This window comes from Gymnogyps californianus, chromosome 4, assembly GCF_018139145.2.
Source record: "Gymnogyps californianus isolate 813 chromosome 4, ASM1813914v2, whole genome shotgun sequence".
Taxonomy (NCBI): domain Eukaryota; kingdom Metazoa; phylum Chordata; class Aves; order Accipitriformes; family Cathartidae; genus Gymnogyps; species Gymnogyps californianus.
The window spans coordinates 84,496,168-84,513,764 of record NC_059474.1 but is presented as its reverse complement, the minus strand read 5'-3'; the positions used below and the strand labels follow the sequence as shown (position 1 = coordinate 84,513,764).

At 48.4% G+C, this 17,597-nt stretch overlaps 2 protein-coding genes across 6 annotated transcripts in view; one reads left to right on the top strand and one right to left on the bottom strand.

Moving 5' to 3' along the window:
• The window catches only part of G3BP2 (G3BP stress granule assembly factor 2), a 28,592-nt gene extending 15,360 nt beyond the window's left edge, over nt 1-13,232 (bottom strand). Inside the window, 2 exon segments of the mRNA XM_050895932.1 lie at nt 3,782-3,900; nt 13,144-13,232. Of these exon segments, the coding sequence (XP_050751889.1) occupies nt 3,782-3,876 (95 nt within the window). The 5' untranslated portion in view covers nt 3,877-3,900; nt 13,144-13,232.
• A 3,619-nt stretch (nt 13,233-16,851) lies between these two features.
• The window catches only part of USO1 (USO1 vesicle transport factor), a 37,753-nt gene continuing 37,007 nt past the window's right edge, over nt 16,852-17,597 (top strand). For all 5 annotated transcript variants that reach the window (XM_050895391.1, XM_050895389.1, XM_050895390.1 and 2 more), the window contains exons 1-2: nt 16,852-16,917; nt 17,503-17,589. In XM_050895391.1, the coding sequence (XP_050751348.1) occupies nt 16,852-16,917; nt 17,503-17,589 (153 nt within the window). The remainder of the gene's footprint in view (nt 16,918-17,502; nt 17,590-17,597) is intronic.

The following is a 17,597-nucleotide window of genomic DNA, read 5'->3' as shown; positions in this document are numbered from 1 at the left end:
TTTCGTTTTGGATTTTTACTGCCAGCTTATAAAGCATGTGACAAATGCTTGACATTTTCTGTACGTTTAAATTAATGGATCAGACAAAACCATCGTATCACACCTTTTTTTATTTAGAAGCATGCTTTGCCTTGGGAGTGATTGCCACGAGGTCTGAACGCTAACACTTGCCCTACTTCTACAAGATACCATCATTATCCACCCTTGTAACGCATATATGAAATAAGATTTTCATTAAGTACTTCTATGAACTCACTGTCACACAGATTAGCAAGGATACAGAACATTTCTCTCTAGTTAAACAAGCCAACGCAGGGGGTCTCTGTTAAGATACAGAATTAAACACCAGAACCTCCCCATTTGCCATTTCTTGGTTTATCCTACTAAACCTAGAAACTCTTTCCAGTTCTACTTTCCTGAAAATACCAACCCAAGATTTTAAGTCCTGTGACTATGTCCAGAAAAAAAGTCCAGGAAATATTAGATTGTTTTCTTTGGTACCAACTGCATAACCATGTTTTTGAGCATGGTCTAGCACTTCCTAACAGCAAGGAAGAACAGAAGTTCAGCTGAAGCAGCGTGCAAGCAGATAGAAAAACATCTTTTCACTCTCTAAATTCCAAAGTAAGCCCTCTGACAGTCATATATCTTACTAAGTGCTTTCACAGGGGCACCAAGAGTTTTAACTTGCTTTTAAGGAACTGTTCAAACTCTTTGGTAGGCAGAAAACCTAACAAGTGGGAAGTGCGGATCAGGAAACGAGTAAACGTTAAGTCCCCAGTTATATGGAATTATAGATTTTCAGTTAAGGGGCCACCGAAGCCATATAAATTCACCTGAAGTGCAACAGGCATGCAAACTACACTGAGCAACACCCATTGAGAGGGCAAACTGATCTCTGCTTACCCGTAATCCCGGGATAAGCTTCAGATAATGACCAGCGACAGGATACTCAGCGCTCTTCTCAAGCTTTTAGTAGGATAAACCAATAACTTTAACATTTGCTGTCCAAACTCCCTTACTGCTGCAAGAAGGAGCGCATCAAGCACCGGGAAGCCATGAAAACCAAAATCTTTCTGTGGCAGCGAACAAGTTGTTGTTCAGACTAACAGCAAGAGAAAGAGGGAAGATAAGATGTCCTCTCAGAAGGACATCACTCATAAACAACGTGGGGCGAAAGAACAGAGGGGCAAATGTCCTCCATATCTGAGCTTAACTAGAACCTCTAGGACACTTCTGTGCAGAGGTATTTAAGAGAAATTTCACAGATGCTATTGTTAGTGACACTTATGCCACCTTTCAAGTGGGCAGAGAATATTCGTGAGCACAGAGTATCACTTGCACCAGGGGAGCTTGCCTCGTGAGTGTCTACCCAGCTCCCCCGACCTCAGCAGGGCCACTCCAGGAGACAGTTAACCGACCGGTCATCAACAGCCCCTCCACTTTATAAAAGAAGAAAAATTCCGTAACGTTTTTGGACTAGAGCCCTTGATGAAAACACAGTTCCTGCAAGAAGGTAAACGCTATGGACAATTCCCTGTTCCCGCTCAACGTATCACCCATCCAGCATAATTTGGAAAGCTGCATTTCAGAGTTGTTTGAGGAAAGCTTGGAATTTAGAGGGGTGGGAGAAATATCTAGCACCTCCTATACAGCACCAAAGTTGTCTTCAACAGGCTACATGTCTCCGCAAAGTTGTCTTCAACAGGTTAAATGTCTCCACAGACACCTTTCTTCCTCACACGTACACTTCTGCCAATTTCATATCACCCCAATCTGGAAACATCAGCCTACATCCCAAATGTACCAGGAACACCAGCTCCGTAATGCTCCCATAGCATGTGTTAATATTGATGCAACGGAAGTCATGTCGCCATACTAAGGGAAAGCAAGAGGGAAGGCAAACCTGGAACGGCTGGCTGCTCTTCTTTGACTGAAGCAGTTAGGGAAGAAAAACATACCGACAGTATTTTGCTTCTCAAATCAAAACACGCACCCCCCACCCCCCAAATTCTGCCAAGGTTACAGTTGCTATCATTACAGGTAAACGCTCTTATGAGCAAAATCAAAGACTATTTTCAACGCCGAGTTTGAGGCATGGGTGATTTACCCCAATATACAGTTTAACTGCCATTGACGAGAAATGTTACAAAAGGAAAAGGCAATCTCACTGTAGAACCGATATAATTCTCCCTCTGCCTTTGGTATTAAGCTGTGACGCATGGCCTAGTCATCCCTTATAAACTCTTCTCTGTCTCTTTGTTCGTGCAAACAATTTCTGGGTTTCAGAGCAAAATGACAGCACACTTTACAAGAAACCCGTCTTACTAACTTGGGCTTTTCTATCATTCAAAAATAACCCTGCTGTTCTGATATCAGGATTTCCATTGCATCATTCGCTGACAACGTAATTGTTGCTTTCAAAAACTGGTATAGTCACACCGTTTCTAAGTCTCTTAAAACAATTTCAACTGCCTGACCTTTACAGGCAACGGACAGTTATGGATACCGACAAGATGCTAACTGCTGACAGACCTGCCCAAGAGGTGCCTCCGAAGCTAACTCCAAGGCAAGAGGTCCTCTCCCAGGCCGCGCGGGGAAAACAGCCGGGCACAATACGTACCTAAGGAACGCAGTTCTTGGGTCAGAGCGAGGTGTCAGTTTGTATATCGGGTGTCGATGTGTTACATGGACATACTTGCCCAGTTGTTGATCTGATCAGACTCATTTGATGAAGTTTTGAGGGCGAGGAAATATTCTGCAATTGCTAAAAATCCTGCTTTTAACTTCTGTCAGATTACTAAATATAGATTAGGAAAGCCTGGAATACACTGCTCAGACACCTTAAACATACACTTAAACACAAAAACCAACATGGTTCCACAGCCGTTCAGTGATTTAAATAAAAATACCATTCATTTTTCCCTACCTCAAAGCTATAGATGAAGAGAGGCATTATTTAAAAGACTGAATTCTTAAGTAAGCCATCTGAGAGCTCTAACTTGTGCTCAATCAAACAGTCCAATTTTTCACCGTCAGCCTTATGTCAAGTTCTGAGACAAGACCAACCCAAGCAGTGACTGCTTTTTTTCTTTTTATACGCTGGCAAAGCTACTTTCACCTTTCTTTATCACAAGTCCGTGCTGCTCTAAGTCCAAATGTGGAAATGCAAATCTTAAGGGACAAGCTGTATGTAGCCAACCAAAACCAGAAAAAGAAGGAAGAAAAAAAAAGGGGGGGGCAGGGGGAAAGAAGGAAGAAACACATTCAGAGTACCACTTAAATAGTGTACACAGGTATAAAAAAACCTACTGTATTTTCCACCTACCTTGTCCAGGCCATGACATTTATACTTACATCTCCAATCATGATCTGGATAAAAACTACTCAGAGGCAATGCAAAGTATGGTATCCTGACATAATTAGCATGCTTGTCTTAGGTACTAAATGCAAGCGCTTCCTCTGCCATTTCCTTTCCTCTTCTTTTATGTCTTTTTAGAAAAGTATTTCTGGAATATGTCCATATTACCATTTCATCAGCTGAGAAGCAGCTCACTTTTCCACACAGGAAATACCTTGATAACATGCCATACATCCATATGATCCGACTTGGTTCTAGAGCCTAAGGAGTTTTCAGTAAGATGAAACAGTTTTCCAAGAGCCCAAAAATTAGCCAGGTCCATTTCCTCCCATACTCAGAAATTAATGTTTATCTGATCTATAACAAACAGTACACACTTTTGTTCAAAAACATTAGTCACTTTGTGTGTGAAAGTGTTACCTGTGCAAGAAGTCAGGAGCTTTATTTAGCAGAGTGTAGTACTGTCTCACAAACTCCCGCCCTACGAGCAGGGGACTTGGCTTCTCCATCACCATTTCTTTGGTACACAGTGTCAAATGCTGTAATTAAAAATATTCACGTTAGTTTGAAGACAGCCCTGTATATCACAACTTCGCCATAAAAGGATGAGCGTATCGATATTAGAATTGAAACAACTATGCGAACAGGAACTTAATTCACACAGAACTATTCCACCAATTCAGGACATCCTCCCCCACCTCCTTCGAGTAAATAAAAAGATTTCAGTCAATTCATGTGTTAGTTTGACAAAGAGGGAACAGCAGAGACAAAGTCCCTTACAGAACAGGTGCTTTAAAAAAAACCCCCAACAATAAACAACTCCAAACAAACAAACAAAAACCCGGTTAAAAACATCTAGCACTATTTATTTAACCCTTTCGCAATCAACTGATGAACAATCAAAAATCCAAGTTCAACAGCACTGCAAAACAAACAGGAATACACTTTCTTAAGTCAGCCGGTAACATTCCTTTATCTCAAAGCGCATCTGCTTCAAAAGGCTACTGTCACATCTATAACATGAAGATGGTAGCAGCGATATTCTGAATTAATTAAGTGGGCTGGCTTCACATTCCCTGAAGACTGGGAAGGGAAACCTTTATGCCTCAAAGATGACTGAAGCCTTAGGTACTACTTGTCCAACCTAACTGCATTTCACGTTTGTCACAGGATAATTCAGGTTGGAAAGGACTTCTGGGGTCACCTGGTTCAACCCCGGGTGCAGAGCACGACCAGTTTCTACTATGTTGCTCATTAAAACAAGTTCTGAGTAAGATTATTTGCTAACATGTCAACAGAACTTCCATTCGCAATTTGTGCCTGTCGGCTCTCATTTTAACATGGCGCACCTTGGAGAAGTATGGATCCACGCCCTCCCACCAGGTAGCTGAAGGAAGCAGCAACGTATCATGCCCGCCCCTTCGGTCCTCTGTTCTTCAGGCCGAACAAGCCCAGCCCTCTCAAAGTCTCCTCTCTCCGGGTGCTCCAATCCTATAACAATCCTGGTGAGATTGTTACACCAGACCCATTCCGGCACGTTGGTTTCCTTCCTGTACGGAGGAGTTAAAACTGGGGGCAATACCCTGGGTCTAGGTGTCACAAGAGTCCCAACGGAAAGGAACAATCACTTCTGCTCGCTACAGTCCTGCTTACGCAGCCCGGAACGCAACCGCCCTTCATCGCTGCAAAGCTACACCGCTGACTCGAGTTCAACTTTTTTGCCAGGACACCAAGGTCCGTTTGTGCAAAGGTGCTTTGTATCCAGTCGTTTCCCAGCCGTTACTTTTGCACGCAGTTTTTCCATGCACGTGCAGAAGTTGGTAATTTGCCTTTATTGAACTTGGTGACCTTCCTGTCAGCCCATTTCTCCAGCCTATCCCTCCAGAAACTTGCTGTGGATCGCTTTAGCCCATCATCCAGGTCACGAGAAAGGTGTTAAACAGCATTAAACAGCATCAGCCCCAGTATCGCCCCGAGAGAAACTCTGCAAGCCACCAGCTACCAGTTGGACTTTGTATCGCTCACCACGACCTTTTGACGCTGGCTGTCCAAACAGTTTCCCACCCACCTCATAGGCTATCTGTCCAATTTGGCTCCAAGGATAGTACAGAAAACCAAGGCCTTACTGAAATCAAGGTAAACCACATCTATTGCACTTTCCTCACCCACTGAGCCGCTCGCGTCACTGCGGAAGGCAAGCTAGTCGGTCAGTTATGACTTGCCCTCGATAAATCCACGCTGGCTGAAGACCTTCTTGTCCTTCATGGATCATGGACTCGCTTTACAAGCCTTCCCAGGGATCAAGGAGAAGCCAGCCAACCTGTAATTCCCCCATGTCCCCGTGCTTCAAACGGTTCTTAGTTTTACTTGTTATGCTCCTACCCACCCATACTGTCTCGCAGATCATCCATGTCAGAAAACGATCTTCGGCGCTCTGGAAGTCTTTCTGACGGCTTGCCAGCACCCGACATGGTGCTTTTTCCAGCTCACGTCAGGAAGGCTGAACTCATTCGTAAATACCAGCGTCTGCAATCATGAGATTCCCTCCAGTTGTCTAAAGAAAGCTTAATCTGCTTTCTCTCTCAAAAAACTAACGCGTAGGCAAGGCAGCAGGCAAAGACGATCCAGTCAAAAACCTAAGTTTCTGACTTGGGAGCTAATCCTAGAATAAGATTTTTGTTTTCTTACCGAAAGAACCTCGACCCATCAATCCAAGCCGAGGGCCAATACAAAGGAGTGTTCGCAATTACAGCTGGACAGGACATAAAGCACGTGAGGTGAAATGGAGAGATTAATCTCAGCTCCAGAAGGGCCTGTAATAAAGGTAAAACGTACACAGGAACGGTGCCACAAACGTGTCAGATCCTGCACCAAAAATGAATTCTGAAGAAAAAAGCCCAAGGACTTAGCTCAAATAGTTTACACTTAATGGACTGTCAAAATAATCTCAACCCAGCAATCCAAGCCAGAAGACAATACCAAGAACTGTTCCCAAATATAGTTAGCCAGGAATCACACTTGAAGCAACGGTCTCAAAAACTTATAGGCCAGGCAGCAGGCAAAGCCCGAAATACAAGTTTTGGACTTGGAGATAAGAAATCAGAAAACTTATTTTAGGATTATCCAAAATTTTTATTATAACCTTCCAAGACTCAGAAATGCAGTATTAGTTGTGACTCATGGGAAGCCCCAGGGGAAGTAATTTTGACAATCAGACCCAAACCCAAATGTCAAGAATACTAAGGGACATCAAAGGCTTGAGTCCTGTGCACGTTCAAAGTGGGAACCTCCAAAGAAACAAAATCTCAGCAATTTGGGGATCTTCCTAACACGACTCATACTATAGCAATGGCACACACGTGGGAATTTTACTTGGAAACCAACCTTAAAAGAACAAGGACCTCAGTTTCTACAGGTGACACTATTCCTTTTTTTGCTCCCCTGCCCTACAAGCAGATGATGAACACAAAATCGGTGATACCGTCTTCACTACAAGCACTTGTGAGAATACACAAGGACGGAGCTTCATCACAAAATTGTGGTTTGTTTTTTTTCAAAGAACCTATTAAAAAGCAGATCATAGCCAGCACACATTCTTATGAATATAGCAATAAGCAAAGTACATATGTTAACAAATTGCTGGCATACCACAAGGAACACTGAAAATGCCTCTGGGTACAAAACATAATAATCCGTGACAAGTCATTACACTACATCAGATCTGTATCACACTAGATCTTTTCTTCATTGGAAGCCGTGCTATTTCAGGAAGGGCTGCCGAAACCTTTCAGAAAATCTGAGAAAGGCAAGTACGCAACGATCACACACAGCCAATTCTTCCCTAATGACTTGAAACAGAAGTTGGTTTACTTGCTCAGAGATGAGTACCATCCACCTCTGTCCATATTTCAAGTTACAGCACTATTGATTTACATCACAGAATCACAGTATTTTACAGGATGTCTCAGTACAATTCTTCATCTGTCTCAGTATTATTTCCTGTCATTCTCTCTTCAGAGATCTCAACAGGGGTAGCAGAGGCTTAATCAACTGTTCAGGTCTCTAAGTCATTAAAAGGCAGTAAAATAAAAATGCAGGTACTCCTTCCTACCAACATGGGTGCCATGAAACCAGGTTTTAAAAAGATTAATATCTCCACGTGTCCCAATTAGTATAGCACCTCCTTCAAGTCAGGGACCCGAGTCTTAGCAGGCCCGAGGGGTTTGGAGGTAAAGGCACCGGTGAAATTTAAGCCAAAACCCAACGCACTGGCATCAACACTTTAAACAGTCCAAACTTACAAAGAACGGTATCTCCCTGTTTTACCCGGCACTAATGGAAGCCCCACAGATACACATACTCTATAAAAGCTATTTTTCCAGTTTTCATCCGTAGATACTCAAGACTCAAGGAATAACAGCTAAGAAAGAAGAATCTGAGCGCTCTTCTCACTTGAATAAAATGAGCCACATTCTTAGATCAGCCTGAACAGCCATTGGGAAAGCGTCTTAACGAGAACTTACCGCTCGAGGCACTCGCGTACATACTAGCCAGAAACAAAATACTGAAACTGAGATGGCAAACACCAGAAATCAAATAAATTTATCTGCTAGTTTCTTTACGGTGCAACTGTACCGTTAAAGAACCCCCCTCCATCATGCACACTGATAAAAGCCATAAGCTACACAGACAGGGTAATACAAACGCCCATGCAATTGCTGCTCGTTCACGGGTAATCCTGCCCACATCAAGCTCGCATAACAATTAATCGACAAGATTTAATTTCCACCCTATTCAGTACTTTTGATTGCCGTGCTACCAGGAAGGCACATTGGATTTGCAGTGCTTTCTTGAGCCAACGAGAACCGGCAGCCACGGGATGTATTTCGTAATAGACTCGCGAGCTGGAGGACTAAACGAAACGTGGAATCCCTTTCTTCTCCAGACAAGGCTCAGAGCTAAGGGACCCAGAGGCACCCACCCAGGGGACCGCACTCCAAAACTGAAGGAACGTGCACACGCGCCGCCAGTGCAATACTTCTTGCAACTTCCATTGGCGTGACTCAAGTTACTCCATAACATCTTAAGCCTACGGGCAGGACTGGAGAAGCTTGTCACCGTTACCTCAAACAACCAAGTTCCTATCTCGAGTTATTTTCACGGTCACTTCTTTCAAGAAAACAAAAACAATGGGAGAGCCAGCACAGAAAGGAATTATTTGTTATCTGCATGCAAAGATAAGCGAATGCACAAAAGCAGAAAGGATATTTTCCTCTGAAGAGCAACACCAAGCGCAACTGCAGGGTTGCGCCGAAATAAATAGTAACATTCATTTAACTTTGTGACAACATCCCAGCTACATTCTGTTAGGATTCAGGTACAAGATTATTACAGACTTTCCTCAGCTCTGCAAAAAACATCTTTCGATGGCCCAGGATAGCAAATGCCAGCCCTGACAAATAAAGCTAGAAGTCAGCCTGTGCAATGAGGTGAAACTGTTAAGGGCTAAAAGGATGAGATACAGCTCACGTCAGGACAATTGGGCTGAAGTACTTGGGAACCAGCTGCTACAATAATTTCTCAAGTCCACGCTGAATTAATAGCGTGCAAATTCATTCAGCCTGTAATCATCTTTATACATAAAACTTTATTTATTAAACTGCGTTCGCCACTTCTTCAACTACACAAAACAAGCCACCAAACTATCACCCATCAGTTTGCACAGGAGGGCAGCAGCAATTTGTTTCTGAAGAAGTACTGAAGGCCACTACGCGTCGAGTAGTCAAAACGTTCGCTGGCACGCATCTTGCTCAATAAGCAGCTCTCACATTAGAGAAGCCTTTTTTCCTACAATATATGTAACCTTTCTCATTATTATTTCCCTTATCCTGTAGAAAAAAGAAGAGTGACTAGGCACTACCTGTGGCAAGGCACTAAGTTACCCGAAGCGATGACGGAGCTACAGAACGGTGGCGTACATGCTCAAATTTAGGTACCCAGAGAATAAACTTTGGAACAGTGTCTTTGGTTGTGCCAAAAGAGGTAGTTCCAAGCCACCTCCATCCTCTTTCGAGGCAGACCAACAACAGTGACGCTGCCTGGACGCTTCAACAATTCTAATTAAAAACAAACAAACGAACAAACAACCCCCACCCCCACCCCCCCCCCCCTCAAAAAAACCAAACACCAAAAAAAAATGGCAAGCTGAACCGAGCTCTAACAGGAGCTGAAGAGAGAGTCATCTGAACTTGAGGGTAACCTCCCTCAAGACAAGCTTTTAAGCTTTGGGAGGGAGATGCAGGCCTCACCGTTTGTTTTACTAAAACACTATGAGCAAGTAAAATATTTTGTTTTATTGACAAGCAAATTTCATCCTCTGAACAATTCTTCCATAGAACAATTTGTCCACGACTAAAAGCATTCAGACATCGAGCTATAGTTTTACATAGATCTGCAACAGCGTGGCTTGTTCTTAAATCCACAAGTCTGCAACTCGTGTCCAAGTCACTGATCACATTTGAATATACCGCTTAAACTGCAAATAAAATTGGTCAAAAGGCTTTTGCAAACCAGAAGGATGCTCCCCACACAGCGAGCACACAAAGCAAAGCCACGAGGGACACCGTGCCGCTTCCCACACCACAGAAGCCGAGGGAAAACAGAAGGGAACGGGAGAGCAGCTTTCACGTTCTTGGATGGGTTTCTCCTAAACCCGGATTATCACTTTTAAACGGCGTTTCCTACTGTAGACAAGGAAATAATGCCTTAAAGAGTGCGTCTGCTACCACGACCCATAAGCGTGACGCTGTGATCCCGCTACTGCAACACGCTGTGTGAGCAGCCACACCTTGAATAAAGCTAAAAAACCGAACGGCAACTGACAGTGCTGCTGGCACCAGCCAGGGCATCTGTAACGCAGCCCTGCAAAGGCTGGCGGGTACTCCGCGGTAAAGTAAAATAAGCATCGACTGAAACGAAAAAATACGGAAAGAGCAATCTAAAGTCCCAAACAACCCAGTTCAGTACTGAAACCACCTCCTCTCTTTCCTGCTCTGCGAGGTAAGCGCTCAGATCATCCTCCATCTCCAGGAAAGGCCAGCAAACCTGTATAGTCTACCAGAATCCCTTTACTTCATGATCTCCTTTACCTAACCCGCTACAATCTGAATTGGCTGAGCCCCAAGGCACAGCATGCAGTTCTTCCAAATCAAGCTGTCCTGAGGGATTGTTTTTTGTTTGGTGGTTTTTTTCTTTTTTTTTTTGAGAGGAGCTTAATAGCACCCTGTATTTTAGGCGTAACTACTATAGGGGACCATCTTCTGGGCAGTCAAGCTGCACCATCCAAAAGAGCTAACACCCACCCGAACAGCAATAACAACAGCAACCGTGGCCAATGGCACCACCCTTTCTGGGGAAGACACTGCATCTCTCTCTCTCTGTCATCATCCAACGCCAGGTTCAGTGCCTTTCTTCTGGTATCTCATCAGATATACCTATTAGTCTGACATATTAATCTTTTCACATGTTCCTTCAGTTGCAATGCAGGTCTTCATTTGTCAAATACTCTCAAAAGAAATGACATCCAGTGTCACAACTGCTACAGTAAGAAGGAAGACTCAAATTCACCACTGTGCGTTAAGATGCTGTGTTTCCTCAGCATATTTTCAGCACTGTAAAATATTCTTTAAGTGTGAGAGTAGATGTATAATTTGAAACCTCAGTTCCATAAAGGAAAACATTCTATTCAGAAGGACACTGGCGGATAAGTAGACTGGATGGTCAGCTCATTCTGTTTTCTCTTCAGTTTAAGCTAGCTGTCACAGAAAAGATTTTATTATGCTAATGAAGAAATCATATGATGCAGATCACAATTCCACACGGCGAGCCCTCATCTGCCAATCAGAACATTACAAGAACATTTCAAATGATAAACCAAGATTATGTCTCTTGCCCAAGCTACCACACTTCACAAGGAGAAGGAATCCTTCAGAATGAAAAGGCTTTCCTAGGGCAGGTGTGGCCCTGCAGGCATACTTACAATCACAATGAACACAGAATGCCTCCTTAACGATAAATTAACTCCTGAAGCTAAAGCAATACCGGTTTGTCAGTCACACCACCTTCTCGGCACAGAATGGAAGTTGACAAACTCTATACCCACTCGCAGTGCTATGATAATACAGCTATACTACCTTCAGGAACCTGGGTATACATAGCAGTGCTTGCTCCGTATTAGTTCACGTGAAGTCTGCCGCACGGCGCGGAGCAGGACGGCACGGCCTACGCTGCAGAGTAACCATTTCTTCTAAGTTGGTCCACTGATCCTCATTCTGCTATTACTCCCTAATTAAAAACGTCCATAAGAGAAAAGACAAAAAACCTCTGAGATATCCAATACAGCAAAGAGTGCTTTATACAAAAAATAAATGCTTACTAAGAGAGGATATCCTTCCCCTCATACTCCTCCATCCCCTTACAGGCCAAAGAATACTGTGCTAGCTTTAAACACACAGGTTGCGTATAAATAGTCTACCTGCAAAAGAACTGAGCAAGGAACAAAACAACTTACCCTATTTCTCAACCGTTCAAAAATACCGTGGGTATCTTTACGCTTCTTTCCGTAGCAAAGCGGAACGCTTGCACACTGAACTTGAAATGCCCAGAACATAGAGAGGGCTCGGGAATTGCCAAACCAACATGGAAGGCCACAATAACAAAACCTACACGACTAAGTCTTTCTGGTTGAAATCAAACAATAATTTCGTATTCTCTCATTCTCCGCTGTGTTAGTTCTTTCATGCAGCGGTGCTTGGCAGCAAGCTCAAGATCCAGGGTCACCCAACTAACCAAGGGATTTAAAAGCTTTGCCGTGGGGATGCTCCTGTGCACCCACACTGGAACTGCAATGACCTCTACTTTAGCCCTCCGAGGTTAAGGCGAGCAAAAGCCTGAGAACAGACCAAGCCCGGCTCAGGAAACAAATGAGAGAAGCTCAGAGAAGATCTACTCAAGGCATCCAGATCTGCAGAACATAAGGTGCTCGCAACAACTTCAGCCATGTTACGTGTGAAAACACAGCAGCTCAGGTTGTGATTGGGGAAAGAGGAAGCGGAGAAAGGCGAGGTCTGCAGAGCTGGGAGAGATCTTACAGCCAGTGATGCCATCGCAGTACCAATTCGTAAGAGAGAAGGAGGGCTCACTGAGCCGAGGGTGGGAAGCTAAGGTTGCTTCTGCAGTGCCAACGAGGCTGAGGAAGCGGCATCCCGCACATGCCGAAGTCCAGGTACCTCCGGAGGCCCCTGGAAGGCAATGCATGAGGCGAGCCGGGGAAAGGCGAGCGCAGGGCCGAACGCCGCAGCAAGCACCGAGTCACGCAGGGCGCGGGGCGTTACGCCCGCAAGCGGCGGGCGAGGGGGCGCTTTTCCCCCGGCCTCCCCCCGCCGCCCGGGGCGAGGCGGAAGAGCGATCGCCGGCAGGCGACACGCCGCCAAGGTGACGGCGAACAAAAGCCCCCGCCCCCCCCCGCTCCGCTCCGCGCCCCGGCCCGGCCTCGCCGCCCCCGCGCCACACCGGGCGAGGAACCGGGCCGGGAGCCAGCAGCCGGGCCCGGCCGCGCCGAGGCGGGGGCGGGCGGCGAAGGGCAAAACCGGGCCCCGGGGCGCTGCCGCCCGGCGCGCGCCGCTCCCCTCAGCCCCGCGCGCGCCGCGACCGTTAAACGGCCACCCCCCCCACCTCACACACACACGGCGGCGGGGCCTACCCCCGATCCCCCCCTCGCTCACCTAAGGAAAAAGTCTCGGTGCGCGGAGCCGGGGCACGTCCCCCCCAGGACCGGCTCGGTGTCGGGCGCGGCGAGCGTGTCCCTCGGCGTGTCCCGCAGCGGGGGCAGGACGGGGCGAGCGGGGCGCGGCGGCGGCGGCGGCGGCAGTGATGTCACGGCCGGGCGGGGGAGGGAGGGGCGGCCGGGGCTCCCGTGCGCGCGTGCCTGTGGGTGCGTGCGTGCGCGCCTGCGCGGAGGGAGGGCGCGGGCGGGGCCGCGAGGGAAAGGGCGGGGAGGAGACGAAGCGGCCGGGCGCTCGCGCCTGCGCGGCCCGTATTGTCTGCGCTCTGCGCGCGCGGGGCGGGCGGAGCTCTCTCTGGGCGCTCTCCGCCAATCGCCGCCGTCTTTCCGCGGTGACGTCGGCCGGAGCGGCCGCTTCCCGCCGAGCGGTCGGCCGTTAACGGGCGCGGCGGCCTTGGTCTTTGTGCCTGGCGGGGCCTCTGGGAGGGTGGGCGCGGGGGGTGCCCCGCACCGGGCTGGGAGGCTGGCGGTACCGGCAGCCCCACCGCTTACACGGGGATGGCGGGAGCTCCGCGCTCTTTCTTTTAACTAGCCTGGTTCGGCTTTCGGTAGCGCAGAAGGTACGTTTGTATGGCCGCTTCTTACCGCGCCGTCAGCCGTGGCGGAGTCGGGGCACGGGTAGCCGGCGGAGCGGACGGGCTCGCTGGCAGTGAGTTACCCTGGGTTTACCCGGGGAGTTTCATTCCTGACGCCTCTCTCGCTCGGCCGCTTCTGCGCGGGAGCAGCGTTTTGCCTCTCACGGCGGTCTGCAGCCACCTTAAAAGCTCGGGCTGTCGTCCGCGTTGGTTGAAAATGGGGATCTGCGTGCAGAGCTTTACCCCCCATTTGCAACTCAAAAGTTCAGAGCTCCTCACTGACACAGAGAAATTTTCTTGAGCTGAGCTGAGATCTAAAATAACGATTGTGAATGAAATGTGAAATAATTCCTTCCCAATGTGACAAAAGCTGGACCTTGGAGCGTGTTATGCCTCCAGACGCCTGGTTTGAGAGGGCTCTGGCTTGTCCCATTGACTTGTAAAAAATTTGTTGAGGTGTGGATGCCTTTAGCAGCTGGGGCACATCAAATGTCTTTCTCAGAAGCAAATCTCCTTTTTTTTTTTTTTTTTTTTTTTTTTTTTCCCCTGAGGCTGTATATGTAAGGATGGAAAACTTGGAAATAAAGAACTTGAGTGTTTTGCAGGAGAACCTGGTTTTGGTTGGTTGTTTCTTGTTGAGGGCCAGAATGTCCTTATGCCAAACTTGAGCATTTCTGGTGAGTTGTGGTGTGTGTCTGCCACTGGCCCAGAAAGGTAAGTACCTTGAACCATCCCCGTGGGCAAGGGGGGGATCCTTTCTTAACCTTTATGGTAGCCAAAGCCCTTTTACTTAGAAGGACTTCCCCCCCGCCTCCTTAAAGAAAAACCTGTTTCTCTGCTACTGGGCAATGAAGTGTAAGAGGGCATACCGGGAATTTACAGACTCGGACAGTTGTGAGTGAGCTGGCTCCAGCTCAGTTTTGTTGAGCCAGCTTGCTGCTGGGATGGGGAAGCAGGTGAGCGGCGTCAGGGATGTAAAGCCCCTCCAGGTCAGCCTCTCAGAGCAAAGCCAGCATTAAGGTGTGCGCTGTGACTGCAGGCTGGCTTTGTCCTGCTGTGGCTCACGGAACTGCTGACATGGCCATGTTTGCTGTAAAGCACCGGGTTATTTGGCGAGTAAACCTCACGGAAGGTTTCCTTGCTGCCCAGCAAGGCAGAAATCCTCTGGTTGCCATGCCAGGTGGTGTCCACGCAGGAGAAAAAAAACCAGGGTCAGTGGAAAAGGAAAAGGATGGCCAGCCACGAGGTTTGGGTAGGTTCCTGGTGGCACAGCAGAGAACTGTGCAAGTTGAGTTTCAGAGGCAGTTTGGGTTTTCTTGCCCATGGTGGGAGATCATGCTGGGGAGAAGGCAGTTGCTTAGAAAAGGTGTTTCCCTCAAAGAGGGAGACTGCAGGGCAGGTGAGAGATGAGTTGCAGGTGTGCCTGTGTGAAGTATTGCAGGAATGAGATGTGATGGCTCTGCATCTTCTTTTTATTAGGCTGAGGGGTTTGCCACATCCAAAAGCCTATGTAGCTTCTCAAGGACTGGAGGAGCTCGGGGCTTCGTTTTTGATGTTACAAGAAATGCAGTTATACACGAACAAAACTGCCTGGCAAAAGCCTAGTTTGTAATGACTGCTGTGATATCTCATCTTTTTAGACAAATGCATTGATTGTCGGTGTCTGTCTTTAGATGAGGAGGCAGGAAGCTATTAGTTTTAGGATATTGAAAGAGTAAATATTTAGTTTCAATTACATACTTTAAATTAACATCTTGATTTCATTTTTTAGTTGATGGGGAAAATAAAATCCCCAAAGCTCTTGATTTAAATTGAGCGGGGTTTTCTCCCCTGAATGAAATGAACTAATTTTAGTCCCAAGTAAGATGATGCGTTCCTTTCTGTGTTAATTTGCTATTGTTGCTATAAAATTTGCTGTAATTTGATATGCGGAAAAAACAAAATAGTGCCATACCAAAAATCCAGTGGGTAGCCATCAGGAGAGCTGCATCAGGCTGGGAGCTGATGTGCAGGTGCAGTGCCTGAAGGGTTTGGACTGCTGGTTCTTGGCAGTTGTGCCTCAGCAGGAACACAGAGTGCTGCAGCAGCATCCAATGAGGGGAAATTCAGCACCTGAAAAAAAATTTAACTTGTTGGTGCTCTTCTCTGACTGAACCATCAGTGGTATCTAGCTGAGCTGCTGAGTTGATTTAGTTCCAAAAGCGTAACAATTTTGTTCTAGTTAGGAGTTGGTATCACGTTTTCCTTTTCCATTATAAGCAAATACCATTTCTGAATTCCAAGCCTCAGGGTTTGTCTTGGGGTTGCTCTGGACGCACAGACCCCTGAGATGCCAGGGGGGAACTGGGTTACAGGGGTGTGCTGGGTTTACTTTTTAGGCAGGTTAATGCCCCCGGCCCCTGCAGGTCTGTTGTTTGTGCTGAGCAAATATGTAACAAAACCTTCTCCTAACTGATGTGGTGTTCAGAGCTCTTCCCTAATTTGTTAATTTTTCGTAGTGCAAAATGCAGGAAGTAATGGGGGTAGCAAACAATTATGCCAAAAAGTGTTAGGGGGGGGATTAATCTGGGAGGAAAGGCTGAGTTTCCTCCACGTGTCCTATCATATTTAAAAAGCTTAATGAGGCTGATAATTAGGGGAAGGAGGAGTTTTTTCGCTCCATTAATTCGGGGTGGGATGAAATGCAGCAGCCGACCAGCGGGCAGGACCGGGCGACGGCGGTACGGGCCCCCGCTGCGGAGGGACGCGGCGTCAACCGAGACGAGGCAGTGGGCAGGAGGGCCTGGCCCCGGTGAGGGGCGAGGAGGGGCGCGGCGGCGGGGGCCAGCCATGCCGACAGCCACCGCCGGAGCGGGGCTGCCCCGGCCCCGCACGCCTCCCGCCGCCGCCATCGGCCGTGGGCGCGGCCGCGGGGAGGCGGGGCTCCCGCCAGGCCCCGCCCCCTGACTGCCCGCCCGCCACGTCGGCGCCACGTCGCGGCGCAAGCGCTGCGGCCGCTTCCGTCGCGGGGGGGGCGGCGGCGGGGGTCGGGGGCGCGGGGCGAGCTCCGGTGTCCGCGCCGTAGCCGAGCCGCCATGAACTTCTTGCGGGGCGTCATGGGCGGCCCTAGCGCCGGGCCGCAGCCCTCCGGTGCCGACACGGTGAGCGGGGTTGGGACGCAGCTCGGCGGGGCCTAGCAGCGGCCCGGTGGGGTGGGGGGGGGGCGCGGGGCCGCGCCGGGAGCCGGCGGCCGCGGGGCGCCGCCCGGGCCCCTGCCGGCGGCTTGTTTTTGGCAGGCCGCGGCCGGGCGGGCCGGGCCGGGGAGCGCCGCCGGGGCCGCGGCGCTGGGGCCGGTAGCTGCAGGGCAGCGAGCGGAGCGGGGGGGCGGCGCGGGGGCGGCCACGGGGTGCCGGCCGGCAAACGTCCTTCCCTCTCGGTCCTGGGTCGGAACGGTGCGGCCGGGCGGGCCTGGTCCTCGCTAGGGCAGCTCCGGGAAGCCTTCCGAAGTTTCTTGCCCCTTTGCCGAGCGTGCCCGGGTCGCTCTCGCAGGTGCAGGTTTGTTCGGGTAGCCCGAACGCCCAGCGCCTTGCTCTGCTCGGAGAAATGAAGTTATCGTTTGAACGTGGGGAATTACCAGCTCTCCCGTGCCATTACCGGAATTTGGCCGTGCTGTGTGGAGCATTTTGGAACCTGTTACGTAGCTGTGGCATATTGTCTTTTACCCCACGTGTCTTGTACGTTTCCAGATTCAGAAGCTGTGTGACCGAGTCGCTTCTTCCACTTTATTGGATGACCGGAGGGATGCTGTACGTGCTCTTAAATCATTATCCAAGGTGAGTAC